Source organism: Dryobates pubescens, chromosome 1 (genome assembly GCF_014839835.1).
Source record: "Dryobates pubescens isolate bDryPub1 chromosome 1, bDryPub1.pri, whole genome shotgun sequence".
Lineage (NCBI taxonomy): Eukaryota > Metazoa > Chordata > Aves > Piciformes > Picidae > Dryobates > Dryobates pubescens.
The window spans coordinates 20,811,142-20,830,140 of NC_071612.1; the positions used below are offsets into that span (position 1 = coordinate 20,811,142).

The following is an 18,999-nucleotide window of genomic DNA, read 5'->3' on the forward strand; positions in this document are numbered from 1 at the left end:
GAGCTCAATTGGCTCAAAGAGCCATTAAGAGACCCATAACCACAACCTTCAGATTACACCAAGTGCATACAGATGTACGTTTAACAATTTTCATTACATTATGAATGGATAACTAACACCACAGTTATCTCTTCTATACATCAGTGAATTGACAGAGGAAGAAAACAAGAAAACCAGTGTAACATGATTAAGCAACATTTTAAATGCTAAAATTCCTAACGCCAGAATGCTGTTTACCACACAGTAACTCAGTTATGGGCTAAATTTTAAAAGGGAATCTTCCTTTATCCTGTAAATCAGACCTCTGGGACCCCATTTAAAAATTTCATACTTGTATTTCTCCCTTCAGGCACAGTACTAAAATGCAGACCACAGTTACTTTTGTGGTAGTGATTTTTAAACTACTCTGGCAATTTGTGTTACTTATCTCCCATTGCCCAAAGATTCAGCATGTGCTGCTAGATCTCCAACAAAATATGCAACAAAAGCTTTTTGGTAAAGTTGCTCTGCTGACCTATGGGTTAACTGGATGCTTTATTTCTATGTGCAGACATCTAGAAGCTTAATAATACATGAAGCTTGATAATTTAAACATCTGCATGGTTTTGCTAAATGTTGCAATATTTTTTAAATTGAGTAAGAATCAAGTTTTTGTTTCATTATCACACACTTTTAAAAAATGTAACAGTAACAAACTTGCCCACATTGAATTTTTTTTTTTAAAAGGATGTTTACATTTAACATTTCAACCCTTCCTAACACCACTTCTACCAAATTCAGCTCAAATTTTCAAGCACATTAGGTACAAAATTTCACACCCTAAATTCATAATGAAAACAACTGCTTTGCAACAGATCAAACATGGTACTCACAGGTGTGTCCCCTTGCTTCAGGTGTGAAAATAATGAATCAAATGCTTCTTTAAAATGTTCTTTCACAATATCCTTCATTGAACTGAACAACCAGGCTCTATCATTGTCTTCGACTAGACGATCATAGAACACACGAAATACCTCATGTACAAACAGCCGAATCATCACATGCTTGCTTTCAACGGATATCCTCTTAATGAGCAAGCAACCATGGATAACACGTGAGAAGTCACACAGGTTGAACGTATAATGAGATTTGCTTGGTGTGGGCAAAAGATTTTTGATGGCTTTCTTATAAACCTTGAGATAATTGCAACAAAAAAGAACAAAATCAACAAAAGAGTAAGAACTGCTAAATTATTATAATAGTATCTTAAACCGTATTTTAAAATTATATTTACCAAATTAAAAACATTTCACTCTTAATAAATCCTAATAACATCTAAAGATCTCAAAGACGTCTAAACATGAGATGCACCTCATACAGTTCTGGACTGTACATGTACTAACCAAATGGCAAATGGGAAAAGTGCAATGAAATCTGATGTATGGCCAGGAATAGCACTCAGGTCTCTTGACTTCCTTCAATAACATGAAGTCCTCCTTCAAGTGAAGGCTTGAATGATAGATTTAAACAACTGAAAATCTAGAAAATTACCTATTTCTTTGCATATTCACCTATTATGCAAAAATAAAAAGAGCAGCATAACATTTGGAAACCCTAATTGCCAACAAAATTATTATAGAGCCAGTGGAACCTCACTGAATAAATGAAAGGAAACTTCCATTACGGTATTTGCCTCTTACCTCTAAAGTTGCACTGACAATTTGATTTCCCACTGTGAAGAACTCAACAGGAAACTCACTAGTCCTTAGGTAGAAAGCTACTACAGTAGAGAAGATGCGCATCATTGTTTCATCACTAAAAGAATTAATAGCGCAAAGGCTGAAGTGTCGCAAAAAACGAGGAGTAATAGGATTCCTCCCGCCACCTGGAGGGCCCATAGCAGCAAGTAACTGTATATCGACAAGTGTAATTTTAGACGTCTCCTTCAAATCATACCTTTGGAAGAAATTGCAATGTGATGCTTAGTTAGAAAGAAAACACAATTATTATAGCTTACATGCCTCTATATTACAGAGTACTTTAAAATATTCTATTACATAATACATTCTTTTCTTAAAAAACCTTCACAGCATAACAACAAAACAAAAGTAAAGCCCCAAGCAAAAATAGTCTTATAACCATGCCCCATTAAATCATGCTAATTTGAAAGAAAGATTGTTTAAACTGGCTATAAAAACCTGACAAGAAATTTTGAAGTATTTAAAATTGCAATGTAGCGAGATATATTATCACTATTCAATATATATAAGCCTGGAATCAGAAAAGTAACAGTATTTGAGAAGTGCCTGGAATCACAGAATATATCAGGCTGGAAGGGACCTCAGGAACATGTCATCTAATCTTCCAGCCTAAGTAGATTCAAAAACCTCAAAAGCAGGCAAGACTCTTATTGCTTCTTTTCCTTCAAGCCTACTACCAGTAAAATCAAATGCACTCTGAGGAGGAGTAAAATGAAAACAATGAAAAATGCAGACATTAAAACATCTGGGTGTAAAAGAATTATTTTATTTACATATACAAATACTGTCCTAGTCCAGGAATCAAACCTTCTAAAAAACCTAAACTGAACCTGATCATCAATTTCCCAAAGTGAAAAGCCACATAAACAACAAAGAATTTGTTTCAACTTTAAATAATACAATTTTATGTAATCCAAAGCTATCTCAACATTTACAAAGTTTGGAAAGTAAAATTCAAGTGAATAAATAACAAGAAAGGAGCAACAAGATATTTTCTATTGTATTTCAAATACTTACCAAAATCCATGATCAAGGAACTGTCTTAAGAGTTCTATAGGAGGCTGTGCACCATACTTCTCCAAAGCAGGCATGTTCATATCATCTACAAAAATAATGAACTTTTTTCCCATTGGAGGGCCAAAGACTCCTTTGCGCCTCTTGTCCAGCCTGGCCATAATAATGTTCTATAATACAGAAAGGAATATGCAAAGCACATATTAAATATTCACATAAGCTATTCTTACGTAACATAAATTATCTATTCTACTAACCTGGGTCTGATTTGCACTGGTTCTGGCTGAAAAATTAATGAAGAAGGGAAGATAGATGTCCTTTTCCAAGTTGTTCATTAACTTGTCCTTGATGTATACAGATTTCCCAGTACCTGTTGGTCCCACTAAAAGCAGCGGTCTTCACAAAGTAAAAAATAAAGCATAGAGATTGCAGGAATCTGTTTAACAAACTATAAACTAACTGTAATTAGAACTCAGAGGTTTTACTAATCTGCCCTGCTCGTTGTACCTCTAAAAACATTACATGACTTAACAAGAAACCAAAATGCTTTAACATATAACATAATCCTCTCCTAATTTCTGCCACCAAGAAGACAAAGGGGGCAAAAAACCCAGACTTTTTTATTCCCTCATTCTACTGGCTTTGGAGTATGTATGAATGCATGGGAGTTAAATTTCTCCTGATAAGTCTTGTAATAGTTTATACTTCATGAAAGTTTCTGTCTTGAAATTTAACCTGAGGCTGGACTATATTTTATTCTCCTAGATGATCTGACCATAGCTAATGTAACTGAATTTGATATGACTAAGCAAAGGAACAATTAAAAAAAAAAATTAAATTTCATTACAAAAGCAAGAAGGTCCAAAAACTCTGGGCTGTCATACCAACATCATCAGAACAAGAATACTAAAACTGGATTATAGTAAGGCTTCATAAAAAAAACAAAACCAAAAAAAAACAAAGGCAGACTTTAAGTAACAAATTGTAGTGTTTGTAGTAAGTGTCTATTCTTAACAGGACAAATGAAATTTTAGGACTTAATAAAAACAATGGAGTAAACAAAAAAAAATCAGTGATATTCTACCTATGAATAGTATTTTAGAAATTTGCAATAAAGTGAGGTAACTTACTTTCCATGGGTAATGAACAGGTCTATCAAATAGGTATACCGGACTGTATCAATAGTTGGGACTATCATATCCTGCATCTTCACGTTTGTATCACTGTAATTAATGTTTTTAATACATTCTTTCCAATGAACCCAACTTCCTTTTCCTTTCAGCTAGGAAGAAATAGAGATGTAAAATAGTTTGGTGCAGCTTCTATACACAAGGAAGTTTTTCTCTACTACTTTACTTTAGAAAAATTAAAATAATTAATTTTAATAAATTTATATTACACATTTCAGAAGTTCATATATTTAATTTGCTTTACCTCACACTATTGAGGTGTCAGATTATATACTTATGCTTAGATTCCTATCTTCTCTGAAAGATTTTTTTCAGTCAAAACAAACAAAAAAATCAACAGAACACTACATGCAAAAATTATAATTATATATCAGTATATATGTTATAATTATATGAATTAGAATTATAATCTACCATTTACAATGAATACTATGAATAAAACTGTAATACAAGCAAACTACGGGCTCAGGATCCCACTTTTCTTCTAGACTTTCCACACCTTTACTACTATTCAAAACCAGATTTCCGTCTGTCACCTTAGCTACACAATAACAATAATGTGGCAACATTATATTTGTAACAGATATGTGCATCTTGGTATTAACTAAAAAATATTTTGGTTAGCATAAAAAGGAAAAATAAATGAAAAATGCGCTCTGGGATTTAATCCAACATCAACACTCTTCAATACCCAACAAGCTTGGCAAAGTTAGAAAGTCCATCCAGCCCTATTTTCCTTCCATGCAGACTGTAACAATGTACTTCAGGAAAGGCAGAAGCAATCAATCATACCTCAAACATGTAGTCATAGACCAAGCCTTCCTCTTTAAAGGGACACTCCCATCTTCCCACACTCGGTGGTATAGGATTTAGTTCAGATTTCCCAGCCAAAGTTTCCCTCAGGAAATTATCAAAAATTATTCTGCTGTCACTATCACAAGTTCCACCAATGGACCAAACCGTGGCAAAAGCAAAGCAACCCTGAAAGGGTCAAAAGTGTAACAAGTTGATATAGTATATGAATATTGCACAGCCTAAGCTACAGAGCTCTGGAAAACACTGTTAAGTAGATAGGTGTTACAAGTTACCCTTGAACAGCCTAGGCCTGAAGAGTTTTAGAAATCTACTTAAAGACAGAGCGAACAAAATTATTTATTCAAGTATACGTATGTATGTGTGTGTGCGTGTGTATATTATATGTATATATATATATATGAGACAAAATAAAGGCCACTGACTAAAGCATTATGTCACAAGACAAAGCCTGAGAAGAGGTCAACCATGTGGTCTCAGAATTTTCTAAGCACAAACTAACGTTTAGAAATTTTCTCATTCAACTTTAAGTACTTTTACATTCTCATCGGCACAGTCATATAAGGTCAGACAGAGCGCCTAACTAGTGTAACACTCCAGAAACACTCCTCCCAAGGAAATCTTGCTCAAACAAATCAATTAGTGCTACATGAACATTTATTTCCTTTAAGAGAGACAAGACACTTTGCTTTAGGTGATTACTTGGTCAGTTAAAAAGCTCACATGACTGGAGTGCTGCAATTGATGGCTACAGGCTTTTCAGGAGAGATAGACAAGGAAGAAGGGGTGGAGGGGTGGCCATGTACATCAGGGAGGCACTAGATGCCATTGAGCTAGAGATTAGGGACAATCAGGTTGAATGCTTGTGGGCAAGAATTAGAGGGAAGACCGGTAGGGCAGACATCCTGGTTGGAGTCTGTTATAGACCACCCAACCAGGAGGATGATGTCGACGAAGCATTCTATAGACAGCTTAAGGCTGTCTCAAGATCTCCTGACCTTGTCCTTATGGGCGACTTCAACCTGCCTGACATCTGCTGGGATCTCAACACAGCAGAGAGGAGGCAGTCTAGGAGGTTCTTAGACTGCATGGAGGACAGCTTCTTATCCCAGGTGCTGCGTGAGCCTACCAGGGGCAAGGCTATGCTTGACCTCCTCTTCACCAACAGGGAAGGGCTGGTGGGTGATGTGGTGGTCGGAGGCTGTTTAGGGGCCAGTGACCATGAAATAATAGAATTTTCAGTATTCAGTCAAGCTAAGAGGGCCAGCAAGAAGACCTCCACTCTGGACTTCCGGAGGGCGGACTTCAGGTTGCTCAAGGAAATAATTCAGATGGTTCCTTGGGAGAAAGCCCTTAAAAATAAAGGGGTCCAGGAGGGCTGGACCTGCTTCAAGAAAGAGCTGATGAAGGCTCAGGAGCAGGCTGTGCCAATGTGCCGGAAGAGGAGCCGCCGGGGCAGACGGCCAGCCTGGCTGTGTAATGAACTTTTAATAGAACTAAGGGAAAAAAAGAGGGTGTATAATCTGTGGAAGAAAGGTGAGGCAACCCATGGAATGTTTAAAGAGGTTGCTAGGGCATGTAGGAGGAAAATTAGGGAGGCAAAAGCATATTTGGAACTTAAACTGGCCTCTGATGTGAAGGACAACAAAAAGTCCTTCTATAAATATATTAATAGCAAGAGGAAGGGCAGGGACAACCTCCACTCCTTGGTTGACATGGAAGGAAATGTTGTAACACAGGATGAGGAAAAGGCAGAGGTACTTAACACCTTCTTTACCTCAGTTTTTACTAGCTGGAAAGAACGTCTACCAGACAGCTGGCCTGCAGAACTGGCAGAGGGAGCCAGGGAGCTGCATGGTTTCCCTGTGTTCCATGAGCAAGTGATAGGAGCTCTCCTCAGCAGCTTGGACCCCCACAAGTCCATGGGACCAGATGGGATCCATCCTAGGGTGCTGAGAGAGCTGGCAGATGAGCTGGCCAAGCCACTCTCCATTATTTTTCATCAGTCCTGGCTCACTGGAGAGATCCCAGATGACTGGAAGCTGGCCAACGTGGTACCCATCCACAAGAAGGGCCGGTTGGATGAGCCAGGGAATTACAGGCCTGTCAGCCTGACCTCAGTGCCAGGAAAGATTATGGAGCAGGTCATCCTGAGTGCAATCACGCAACACTTAGAGGATGGCCAAGGGATCAGGCCCAGCCAGCATGGGTTTAGGAAGGGCAGGTCCTGCCTGACCAACCTGATCTCCTTCTATGATCAGGTGACCCGCCTGGTGGATGTGGGGAGGCCTGTGGATGTAGTCTACCTGGACCTCAGCAAGGCCTTTGACACCGTTCCCCATAGCAAACTCCTGGCCAAGCTGTCAGCCCATGGCTTGGATGGGAGCACACTGAGATGGGTTAGGAACTGGCTGGAGGGCCGAGCCCAGAGAGTGGTAGTGAATGGTGCCACATCCAGCTGGCAGCCAGTCACCAGTGGTGTGCCCCAGGGATCAGTACTGGGCCCCTTGCTCTTTAACATCTTTATTGATGATCTGGACGAGGGCATCGAGTCCATCATCAGTAAATTTGCTGATGACACCAAGCTGGGGGCAGGAGTTGATCTGCTGGAGGGCAGAGAGGCTCTGCAGAGGGACCTCGACAGGCTGGGCAGATGGGCAGAGTCCAACGGCATGAGATTTAACACATCCAAGTGCCGGGTTCTGCACATTGGCCACAACAACCCCATGCAGAGCTACAGGCTGGGGTCAGAGTGGCTCGAGAGCAGTCAGGCTGAGAGGGACCTGGGGGTGCTGGTCGACGGTAGACTGAACATGAGCCTGCAGTGTGCCCAGGCAGCTAAGAGGGCCAATGGCATCCTGGCCTGCATCAGGAACAGTGTGGCCAGCAGGAGCAGGGAGGTCATTCTGCCCCTGTACACTGCACTGGTTAGGCCGCACCTCGAGTACTGTGTCCAGTTCTGGGCCCCTCAGTTTAGGAAGGATGTTGACTTGCTGGAACGAGTCCAGAGAAGAGCAACAAAGTTGGTGAGGGGTTTGGAACATAAGCCCTACGAGGAGAGGCTGAGGGAGCTGGGGTTGCTTAGCCTGGAGAAGAGGAGACTCAGGGGTGACCTTATTGCTCTCTACAACTACCTGAAGGGAGGTTGTAGACAGACGGAGGTTGGTCTCTTCTCCCAGGCAAGCAGTACCAGAACAAGAGGACACAGTCTCAGGCTGCGCCAGGGGAGGTTCAGGCTGGATGTTAGAAAAAAGTTCTATACAGAAAGAGTGATTGCACATTGGAATGGGCTGCCTGGGGAGGTGGTGGAGTCGCCATCGCTGGAGGTTTTTAGGAGAAGACTTGACGGGGTGCTTGATGCCGTGGGTTAGTTGCTTGGGCGGAGTTGGATTGGTTGATGGGTTGGACGCGATGATCTTGAAGGTCTCTTCCAACCTGGTTTATTCTATGTATTCTATGTATTCTATGTATTTAACAGAAACACTACTTATCCCAGTTAATTGGAAAAATAGTAAAATATTTAACTATATTTGTAAGTTTTAAGACTTGTGTCTCATCTGGGCATCTCCATAGTTTGCGGGGCGGGAGTAAGGAGGTAGTGAAATTGTTTCACATCTCTTATCCCAGATTTTTTTTACTAGTCCAATTATTTTTGAAGACCAGCACATGCGGAAACAAATACACATTTTAATACGGGTTAAAAAAAACCAACCATAATCCACGCACGGATGTTTTTGTTGGTGGGATCTTCTTGCACTCTTTGACAAATCAACATTTCAAACAGCCGTGTAAGAGCTACTACAACATTAGTGCTGCTTGTAGGTACCAGTTCCTAAGAGAAACAAAAGGATGGGTATTATACTTTGTGTGTTCAGTTTCCCTTTTGGAGTTAAAATACTAAAATAACAACATAATTAGCTAATTCTGAATATTTCGAGGCAAGGTTTCCACTGACTTTTATTTGACAGACCATTATTCCTCTCTGTACTTGAAACATCAAGGCTTTGAGCTTGTTCTCCATGTTCATGATAACCTCATGACCACTACCATCATACATCTTAAAATAAATACTCCGATGGAAGTAGCTACAGCTGTAAAAGGGCAAAAGCCTATACAGAGTATGTAAGGAAATACACTTCCCAGTTCAACATGACATCTCTAAAGGGAAAAAAGAAAGTAAAAAATTATGTTGGGGAGACTTTTCACTGTGCTTTAAATATTTACTTTGCTTTTGAAAAGAACAAACTGAAAACTATACTCACCTAACTGGTCTTACCTAATATTCTCATTTTTACTTTCCAAACTGGACCCATGAATTGGCCTGGAGGCTGCTCTATATTGGTTTAATTATACTTGTCAAGAGAGAGAAGTCCCTCCCTACAAAGGATTACAGGAAAAAAATGGCAAAAAGTACCTTGCACTGTTTCTGATGGAAAGTCAATGCTGGTGGTATTAACCAATCAGAAAGTCCCTGCAGAAGATCTTGATGTCCCCCCTCTATGTTAAGAGGTTCAGGCAGTTTACTCAACCAAGAGGTAACCAGTGGCCTCCAGCCCAGCTGAGAAGGTTCCAAATAAATCATGCCACAACGACTCACTGTAGCAGGCTAAGGAAAAATTGTGAACTCATTCTAGTACACATTTAATACATTGAACTTTGTTTTGGTTTAGATGTTCATGAAATGGAAAACTTACTGATGCCTGGGAAAGATCCCTGGTTTCAAAAATAAGATTCATCTGAAGGGACATCTGGATGATTTCCCCACTCATCAAACAAAGCTGTAATGACAATAATGACAATAATCATCATAACTATAATAATAATGGTAATAATAACAGGAAGATGAAGAAGAGGAGGAGGAGGATGCCAAGGCTCATTGTCAAAAGTTCTCCAAGGTTACAACTCATATTTCAGAGGTCATTGATTTTGAAAATACAACCCTTCATGTCTTCAGATTGTCTTTAAATTTAAGTGTCTAAGTTTGTACAAGTTTTTATACTGTGGGATTTACATTAAATATTGAAATATTTTAAATTTAAATTATTTATGTCACGAACTTACAACATAACTTTATGGAGTGCTATATATTCTTGCAGCAATAAGTTGATTCTGTGATTATGATTTCTATAATGTAAAAAAATCTACACAGACACCCCCCAAAAAAACCCCCCACAAACCACAAACAAAAATACTACAAACCAAAGAGCCTACAACTTGTTAGCAAAGCCATCTCGTGCTCATCTTTTCGAATGCCAGATACTGCTGTTTGCATTTATGGTTGGTTCTTTTATTTTGGTAAAAAAAAATTTCCAAATGTCACATTATTTTATTTAGACATTAATTTCCACTGACTGATACCTTTTTATTGTCATCCAGAGCTGTGTTCATGCTTTCTATCCACAGAGTATCAATGGGGCCATCAAAGATAATCCATTTGCGATCAGGCGTCTCGGCCAAAGCAAATTTGCGGAATGTATTAGCAACGACACCATCTGTCCACTAGAGGGGAGAACGCAGGAGTGAACAGCGAGACACACTGTACCTATTTCAATTTAAACTGCATGGAACACAAAAGCCTTCCATGTCCTTTTGGTGACGTTCTGCACACGGTAGCACATAACTTAGCAGTTTCACTGAGGGTCATGCAACATCAGCAAATTTTAAGAGTGTTTTTTTTCATTTTAAAAAATATCATGGCAAACAGAGACTTATAAATCCATTTACAGAAACTTAGAGGTGCTTCTTGCCTTTCTCCCTGCAGCCACCCAAGAGTCACCCTAAGTCTCACTATTTCACATTCACTTCTTCAAATCGTTTCTTCTCCAAGCCTAAGTTTCACACTTGGGGAGCACCGAGTTTATAAGTTCTTCTAGATAGTTTTTGCATTACTTTGATTATACTTTTTAGGAATAGACGAAGAAATGAATACAGTTAAGTTTGGCATGATTTCCTAGCATGGATGCAACTCTATTAGGACAATGACCCTCAGAATGATACTTTTTTTTACCTTTTTTTTTTTCCCTTCTTCCCCCCGCCACGCCCCTCCCCCCCCCATATTTAAACCTACATAACTTCATGCACACTTTGTACTGCATTTGTTTTTACACTAATTTAAAACAAGCCATGGAAGTATTAGTTAAAATGACACCATGAATTAACACACGTAAAACAAGTGCGCTCATAAAAACCCCATGAAAGCCACAGCAGAAACAGATAAAGGTGAGCAATTACTAAACACTTTAAAAAAAAAAAAAATTACCTCATGGGATACCAAATCAAACTGCCCAAAAAGCTGACCCATAGTGATTGATTTTGGATTCATGGTTCTAAAAATAACTTTTTCTTCTTCACCATAACCACGTTCTTTCATAAGAGACAGTGTATCTGCCAACACATGTAGAATTTTGGTCTTCCCAGAAAAAGGTTCCCCTACCAGCATAAAGCTATTAGATAGGGGGGGGAAAAAATAATAAAGGCACTATTAATAAACTTGTGTTGCAGTTTAGATTTCTACAGACCACAAGAAGGCAAATAGCATCATTCATATGCTTAAGTCAACTTTTCACCTGATTTTTGACTAGCAGAGTGAGTAAATCAGGTTTGCACATACAAAACATCCTTTAGGAAAAAGGAGTTTATTTGCACATGCAAATCTCATTGCACAGCAATCTATCCTCTAACACATGGATTTACCACCTCACTAGTGTATTCAATTTCTCAAAGATTCCTTTCTAGTTTCTTTTCAGTCTAAACACCATTCATTTACAAAGTTCTGAAAGAACACCAACAGTAGAACATGTACTACCCACAGAGGAAAAAAAAAGAAAGCAAACTATCTTTGCCTGCATTTCACAATAACTTTAGTCACTCAGCAGAGTTAACGTAATATGTGTATGTTTTCTCCACACAGTTGCTGTTCCTGTAGTAAAAGCTAGGAATAAAATGGCAGGCATCTGATAAGTAGTATTTTAATAGAGACAAACCTTTAGAGGCCTATGTCTTCATCATACTGAATCTAAAATCATACTGCATCTAAAATCATTATACAAATGAGGGTACTTCTGATTATCAAGAGTAGTACAATGCCCCAGACACATATATTCACAAGAATTTTGAGACATGTAAAAGCACACAAATAGAAATATTTTGCCACTCTTAAGAGCCTTTATAGTTGATATAAATAATCACTATGCTATAAACCAAAATCACAAGTACTGCTTGTGAAACAGTAATGAGAATCTCACCCATGTCTAACAATCATCATTTCATATGTCTGTATCATTTTCTCTACAAAGGCTTTTACAGGTTGGACATTCTGTCGAATGCAACATTCGCTGGCACATTCCAGGAAATCCTAAAATCAAAACACACCATACTACAATTTAACAGATCATGCTACAACTTAAATCACTATTTTTAAATACAGTAGAACAATTTCTGCTCATTAATGAGGATTTCAAAATTAATTAATAACTGAAATACTATTAATCAGAATATAGCAAACTTCCCTAGAGAGGGGGAAAAAACAAAACAAAACAAAAAAGGACAAACCAACAAACAACACCACAACCAAAACATCAATTCTGTACTTCATGAGTTAGAACAAGGCATATCACCCTCAGGAAATCAACAGCATGCTTTGGAACAATAAGCTTTTAACAAGACTTCAGTATTTACTGGAAATTTTTTTAAAGTTAATCCATTTTTTCTTTTACAACATGCTCTTCTTCTTTCCAACCATCCTCCTATGCTATTAACAAAAGAAAATACAAACACAGGCCTTAATCCCACTTAATTATCTCCAAAAATTCAAAAAGAAATCATCAAGACTCTAGAATTTGGAAAATCTGCAGGTCAATTTCTGATCCGTAGGCTGCCTTACACAACCCTCCTGCACATAAGGGAGCTCTGATGCGGATTATGGTCAGAACAAATACAAGATCTTTCTTCGGTATTTGGTTTCATTGCAAACATTCAGCATTTGTCCTTATCTTGCAATAACTCAAAAATTGTTGTATTAATTACACTTGGCTAAAACAAAATGCCACAAAATAACTTGCAAGGAAAAGTTACAGGGGTACATACTCTGTAGTCTGCCTCGGGAAGCTTGATTCCAGGAAATAAATCACTAGTTATACCCATGAACAGAGGTATATCATGTGCCAAAAATTTGGGCTCATTCACATCCTTAATTGATCTAAGAAGCTAGAGAAAACAAATATACATTTTATGGTCTTACTACAAACACAGAATAAGCTATTTAGCAATTAATCTAATATGTCATAAAGGTTAATTAAAGGGTGCCTTTGATAATCGGTTAAACACAACTATGCAATCATCAGCATAGTTGCTGGAAGGGCAGCATGTATTTTATTAGCTTCATTTCACAAACTAAGAAACATGGACCAGGGATGGGACAAGTAGTGGTGGAGCCGTCTTCAGACCTCAGAAATGCATGCATCTATAAAATTCCTTAAGAATTATTCCCTCAGGAACTCACCAATATATCTTCATCTTCAGTGGGAAATTTCAGTTTTAAATTCCCAGCAGCCACCAACACAGCTTTAACTGCTCGCATACCATAGTCATAGTGATACTGAGAGGAAAGCTGTTCTGAACAAAGCCTGTAGGTCATTATTATCTTCATTGACAGTGACTTTGCATTCAAAAATCCATATGAATAGAGTGAAATTTCTGCTATCAGAGCATAGTTGGGAACCATCATGGCTACTGTTCGGAAAAGAACCTGAAATAGATACCCAAAGAAGTATCTTCAAATATGTCATATATACATGGTATACAAATATCAGCATGAGATGATTTTTGAAAGTTCTGTAACTTTTCAGGTGAAATTCACAGCTTCAGTGTTTTCAGTTATGCTGCTTGCTGTACTTGTTGTCCAGTCTAACAGGACTAGGAGCCACCTTGAATGACAGCCATGCCACAGGGTAATAGAAGGCATCAAATCAGATCAGGTTTGGAGAGAGTAATTATTAGTTTGCAGGTGATGGATCAGTATTAATCCCAAAACAGCATTCCCAACTGAAAACAAAAATGGCATTTTATATTAAGAACATCTTAGTAGGATTAGGAAAGCTGTAGATCATTTAAAGCAGTTACACTGGAAAATAGTGGACTGCAGAACATTTAGGGGGCAATGAAATAGAATTATCAATGTTTGCATCTTATGACTCCCTAGGAAGCTAATATAAGCAACCTGCTGTCATCAATATTCACCTCAATCCAGTGCAGAAAAGACACGGTGTCTCCCAGAGCCTCCCTACCATCACTGTTTCAAGAATACAATTGGTGTCTTACACTGATACATCCAACATAGCAGTAAGCAAAGGAAGGTGTTTGCATCCAGCAGGTGAAAGAACACACTTCCTCTCTTTAAGTGATCTGCACTTGGTATATTCCTCGTGCTACATTAACTGCTTTAAGTTGGCACTCACAGTGTAGTTCCCACTGAGGCAATCTGCTCTGGCCCAGCAGCTTTCTGCCACATTGAGCTTTAAGGAACAGATGCTGCTCCAAAAGTCTCCCAGACTACTTTGCTGAAGCAAAGTCTCCCCAGTGAAACAACTCATCTAGTAAAAAAATTCACCTCAAAGATTTTATTTAAACAGGTAATCTAAGCAAATTCTTCACATGTATTAAGAACCTCTTTAAAACAAAACTATGATAAATGCAATGTAAAAATACTGTCTTAAAAGTATTTTTTCCAATCCCATCCACCTTAATCAGTTAGCATCCAAATCCACTCACAGCCCAACACTTGCCAATGTTACAGCATGTGTCCATCATGTAACAAACATATGTTTATATTCCAAGTGGTACAGTCTGAATTAATGCCACCCAATATACATGTCCCTCATTTTTTATTCTTCTTTAATTATTCTTAAGTAAAAGCATGTATTTTATTAGTTTACCTTCAGATTATCTGGAAGCTCAGAACGTCCTGCATAGCCTGGATTCATTGTAATAGCTACAAAGCAGTTGGGGTTAAGCTTCAGTTCAGTTCCTTCAAAAATAAATGCTTCCAGCCTCAGCTGTATGGCTCTCTGGATGCAAAGGATCTGCTGTGCCACAACAGACAACACTTCCGGCTCAATGCGATTAAATTCGTCAAAACATGCCCATGCACCTGATGAAGCCAAACCCTTGAAAAACTACAGATGAAGAAAGACAGCAATAACATCACTAACAGACTCTCACAAGATTCAAAAGACATTAAGAGTATCATGCTAAAAGTTTAATTACATGAAAGATGCAGTTATAATACTAAGTCTCTTTAGACCATAGATCAGTGAAATACCAAAGAGCAAAGTCTTTTCTTGGTTCTAAAGAAAGCTAAATCAGAAGATCCTGATCCTGCAAACTCTCTTTCACATTTACATTAGCAACTTATTAGGGTGGTTTTGTAATACACTGACAGTTAAACATATGTAGAGACCAGTGTCTCTAGTGTCCAAGGGTAGCAGAACACATGTATTTAAGTGTCTCTGCAAAGTAGGGATCCTACAATTTTCAATGTAAAAAACAATATACAAAATACGTTTATTTTTCACTTACCTTTCCCATTGCCAGGTGATCAAGGCCATCAGAGCAGTTGAAGACAACACACTGAACAGCAAGGGCTTTAGCCAAATCTTTGACAGTCTCTGTCTTACCTGTCCCTGCTGGACCCACTGGGGCACCACCAAGGTTTAAATAAAAGGCTCCAATCTAAGAAAGAGAAATAGTTTATGGAACTCATTAGTACTTCATTCACATGAAATTATTCTGACCAAAAATGTTAAACTAAATTGCACTAGTTTCATACAGTCACTTATCTAGCAAAAGAGGTATGGTTATAACAATTAAAAAATAATTTGAAACTTACTTACAGCTTGGAAATGAATACAAGAAAACTGATTTTTGACCCCAAGAGAGAGTTAAGTTTTATCATCAACATAATCATAATTAGCTAGTCAAACTTCATAGGAGTCATTTTTTCAGTTCTTGCTGAGACACATCTTTCACATTAAATGTGATGCTACTTGCTTGCTACTTTTTTCCATCTGTTTCTCATTTAACATCTTTTCCCCCCGTTTTCCTTATTTTTCCCACACTGTACCACTTTGATGTAGATGTAGTCCATTGATTATTCCATATTGTCTCCTATATAATATACATGAGGAAAATTAGACCCCAAAAATAAAAAATTGCAGAGTCTAAACAAAAATGAGATGTTTGGCTTCCAATCCACAGTTACAGGGGCACATCTACATTAACAAGCACTGGGGGCGATGTATTGAGACCCTGGTGGGCAAAGGAAGAGACTTCCACTTGCCAGTATCAGGTTCCCAATTAATTTGCTCTAAGATTCAAGGTCTGTGAGGCTAAAAAAGAAACAGACTACTAGCTTCATTGCCTTCTCACACCAATGTACCTTAGTGTTTTGACAAATAGATAGCAAGCATCAGCTACAATAATATCATAAAAATTGAAGCTATGAAGAGGGCACCCATCAGGTCTTTTAAGCCTTTTCTTTCTTAAACCCTATGGAGTTTGTGATGAGGTCTTCACAGCACAAAAACTATAATTTTACAGCAGGATGCGTGTCTTGTAAAACTCGAAACCATACTCCAGCCAAATAAACTGCTGTTACTGATAGAAAAGCCGTATCTCAGATAACTTTGGTAACTTGCAGCTGTCACATTAGTTGAGGATAAACCAGTACAATAATAAACACCTGTAACGAAAGGAGGCGTACTAAAAAGTGGCTTAAGTTTCATATTAGCCTTAGGAACAACAGGACAACAAGTGGATCTTTCTCCACTTCATTTAGCAACCACAGAACATCGGAAAAGGACTTTGTGTTCTTGAAATTCAGACAGTAATTAAAAATACCGATAATATTTTAAAAATCATATCCACAATGGAGCAATCCACTAATGTTTCAATTACATTGGTGACCTAGCCAGAAACTCCTGTCTTTGAAAAACGTATTTTAATAGAAATACCAGAGTCTGACAGTTAACTGCCAGATCCAAAAGTGTGTCTGTTACAAATAACGTACAAAAACACTATGCTACAGTAAATAGCATATGAAGTAGCAGTGGTAGAAGGTCATACCAAGGTGCGGTAACACCTGTCTGTAAGAGGCGTAATGACGAGGCGTGGTGAGTTTCCAAGGTATTCGTAGGCATATTTTACATTGCAATTAATGATGTGGACACGAACGTTCTCCTGTTCCCAATAGTATCGTAATTGTGCAAGCCACTGAAAGTCTGTCTCGCTTTGCACACCTGATAAACACAGAATTACAAGGTATTTCAGATAACTGGACTTTTGTATTAGGTTAAAAGAGCCTTGAAATTGGATGGGAGCATTAACGTTAATCAATACTCACGTCCGTATCTTCATACTGTGGTGGTTTAGGCAGCAAAACCAGAATGATTAACTATATTTAATAAAATATGTATTAAGACACACGTGAAGAGAAAAGTTTCAAAAGATACTTACCACTTTCAATCATTTCCCTGAGGACATCTCTAGCATGTACATCAACAGTAACCAATGCACCCAGTGTGGTTCTTGTTTGCTTGGAGAGTTTTCCTCTTACCAGCTCTACAATATCACGAAGTTGAAGCTGAAGTTTATCATAATAATCCTTTAAACCCTAGGAGACAAAACAGTAATTATGAAGTTATGCAACAGTTTGAAGTGTTCCAAACTTCTTCAAGCTGACTACCTATCTTACTGGAGATTGCTTATTAAGCCATACTTTTACACTGCCATGTGAAGAAGCATCAACGTCTCTGTCATTCATAGTTATGCATTTATGCAAAGCTACTTTTTCATCTGTTTGCTCTACATAAGAATATTCAGGTACCTGAATCAAAGGTGTAAATCTCTGTATGTACATTCATGTATATCTAACAGATATGCTGATCCTTTTTCAAATCTTATTCTGACTGCAGAAAAATATTTGATTAAGTGAACTATACCAGCTGAATTAATAGTTGTAAAAAAGGTTATACATTATAAAGTACCTTTGATCCACTGCAAAGAACTTCATGTACCTCACTTGTCCAGAACATCTGAGACACACACAATACTACTTGCCCAGGCCACTCCAGAACCCATCTTTTTCTCTCAGTCTCTAGATATGCCTGAAAGAGTTAAACAGTGTATCTAAATACAGTGTCAGTGCATATGTACCATAATGCAACACGGAAGCACACATGATTCTATTAAAATTCTCTGCTAAGAAAAATAATAATAATAGTCATTTTCCTATTTTCAAAGCCCAAATGAACTTAGACACGCTTTTCACACTTAGATTTGCAATTGGTTATCAAATACTTTAAAAGATTCTTGGAATTATCTTTCCATACTATGTAAACATTCACAGCTTGCTGACTTCATACAAAGAAACATTTTCTGGCTAATGATTTTATTGTAGGAATGAGGAAAACTAAGTTTTGTATTTCTGACTTGCAACTAAATAAACAGAATAATTTCATTATGTCAGGTGACACTTTTGTGTTCAGAAAGAATTTTAGGAAGTCAAGAGACAGCCTTAAAACAAAGAGGGATCTATTTGTGCCACAACTATTAAATTATTACAAACCCCATACCATTCTTGATTTCACAATAACATCTCGTATAGTCTTCAGCATAGTATCTTCTACTTGAATTAACCACTTCTCCACTGCACCTTGAGCTTCAGAAGTAGAAATGGTTGAAATCAGTTCTATATGCTCGCCTTCAGAACTATACATTGCTTTAATATCCAAATTGGGAAGGAAATCTAGTTTAGCAATGCCTTCAAAACACTTCTTCAAGTGAGGCTGAACTCTGCGAGGATCCTTGGTCTCTGACAAGATCTCCACCATTTCATCATTAGACAAGAAAAAGAAGCTAAGAAAGAACATTTATTAAAAAAAAAAAAAAAAAAAAAAAGAAAAAAGAAAGAAAAAGGCAACTGCATTATCAGACCACTTTAAGGGCTGACCTTATTCAAAGCAAAATAAACATTCAGAATCTTTGTTTCCTAAATAGCCAAAACTCATCATACCGGGGAAAGAACAGACGTTTTTTCTCAAGATAAGCATTAAGTCCCTTCAAGATTTTTTCAAGAAGCTCATTACAATTCTGAAGCTTCTCCAGTAACCCTGTCATGGAAGTCACAACAAGAACCTGTAAAAGCAAACACGGGCAAACCGTAAGTTCTAAATAAAATACTTCCAACA

At 37.9% G+C, this 18,999-nt stretch overlaps 1 protein-coding gene across 1 annotated transcript in view; it reads right to left on the reverse strand.

Moving 5' to 3' along the window:
* Window positions 1-18,999, reverse strand: part of DNAH12 (dynein axonemal heavy chain 12) — a 67,512-nt gene that overhangs the window by 29,315 nt on the left and 19,198 nt on the right. The window contains exons 20-40 of the mRNA XM_009910056.2: window positions 18,825-18,946; window positions 18,385-18,667; window positions 17,797-17,916; window positions 17,267-17,423; window positions 16,877-17,049; window positions 15,332-15,484; window positions 14,689-14,928; window positions 13,257-13,502; window positions 12,842-12,961; window positions 12,001-12,110; window positions 11,016-11,199; window positions 10,115-10,255; window positions 9,451-9,534; window positions 9,171-9,362; window positions 8,469-8,588; window positions 4,736-4,924; window positions 3,884-4,035; window positions 3,011-3,149; window positions 2,757-2,923; window positions 1,680-1,935; window positions 873-1,172 (exon numbers count right to left, since the gene is read on the reverse strand). Coding sequence (XP_009908358.2) covers window positions 873-1,172; window positions 1,680-1,935; window positions 2,757-2,923; window positions 3,011-3,149; window positions 3,884-4,035; window positions 4,736-4,924; window positions 8,469-8,588; window positions 9,171-9,362; window positions 9,451-9,534; window positions 10,115-10,255; window positions 11,016-11,199; window positions 12,001-12,110; window positions 12,842-12,961; window positions 13,257-13,502; window positions 14,689-14,928; window positions 15,332-15,484; window positions 16,877-17,049; window positions 17,267-17,423; window positions 17,797-17,916; window positions 18,385-18,667; window positions 18,825-18,946 — 3,648 coding nt within the window. The remainder of the gene's footprint in view (window positions 1-872; window positions 1,173-1,679; window positions 1,936-2,756; window positions 2,924-3,010; window positions 3,150-3,883; window positions 4,036-4,735; window positions 4,925-8,468; window positions 8,589-9,170; window positions 9,363-9,450; window positions 9,535-10,114; window positions 10,256-11,015; window positions 11,200-12,000; window positions 12,111-12,841; window positions 12,962-13,256; window positions 13,503-14,688; window positions 14,929-15,331; window positions 15,485-16,876; window positions 17,050-17,266; window positions 17,424-17,796; window positions 17,917-18,384; window positions 18,668-18,824; window positions 18,947-18,999) is intronic.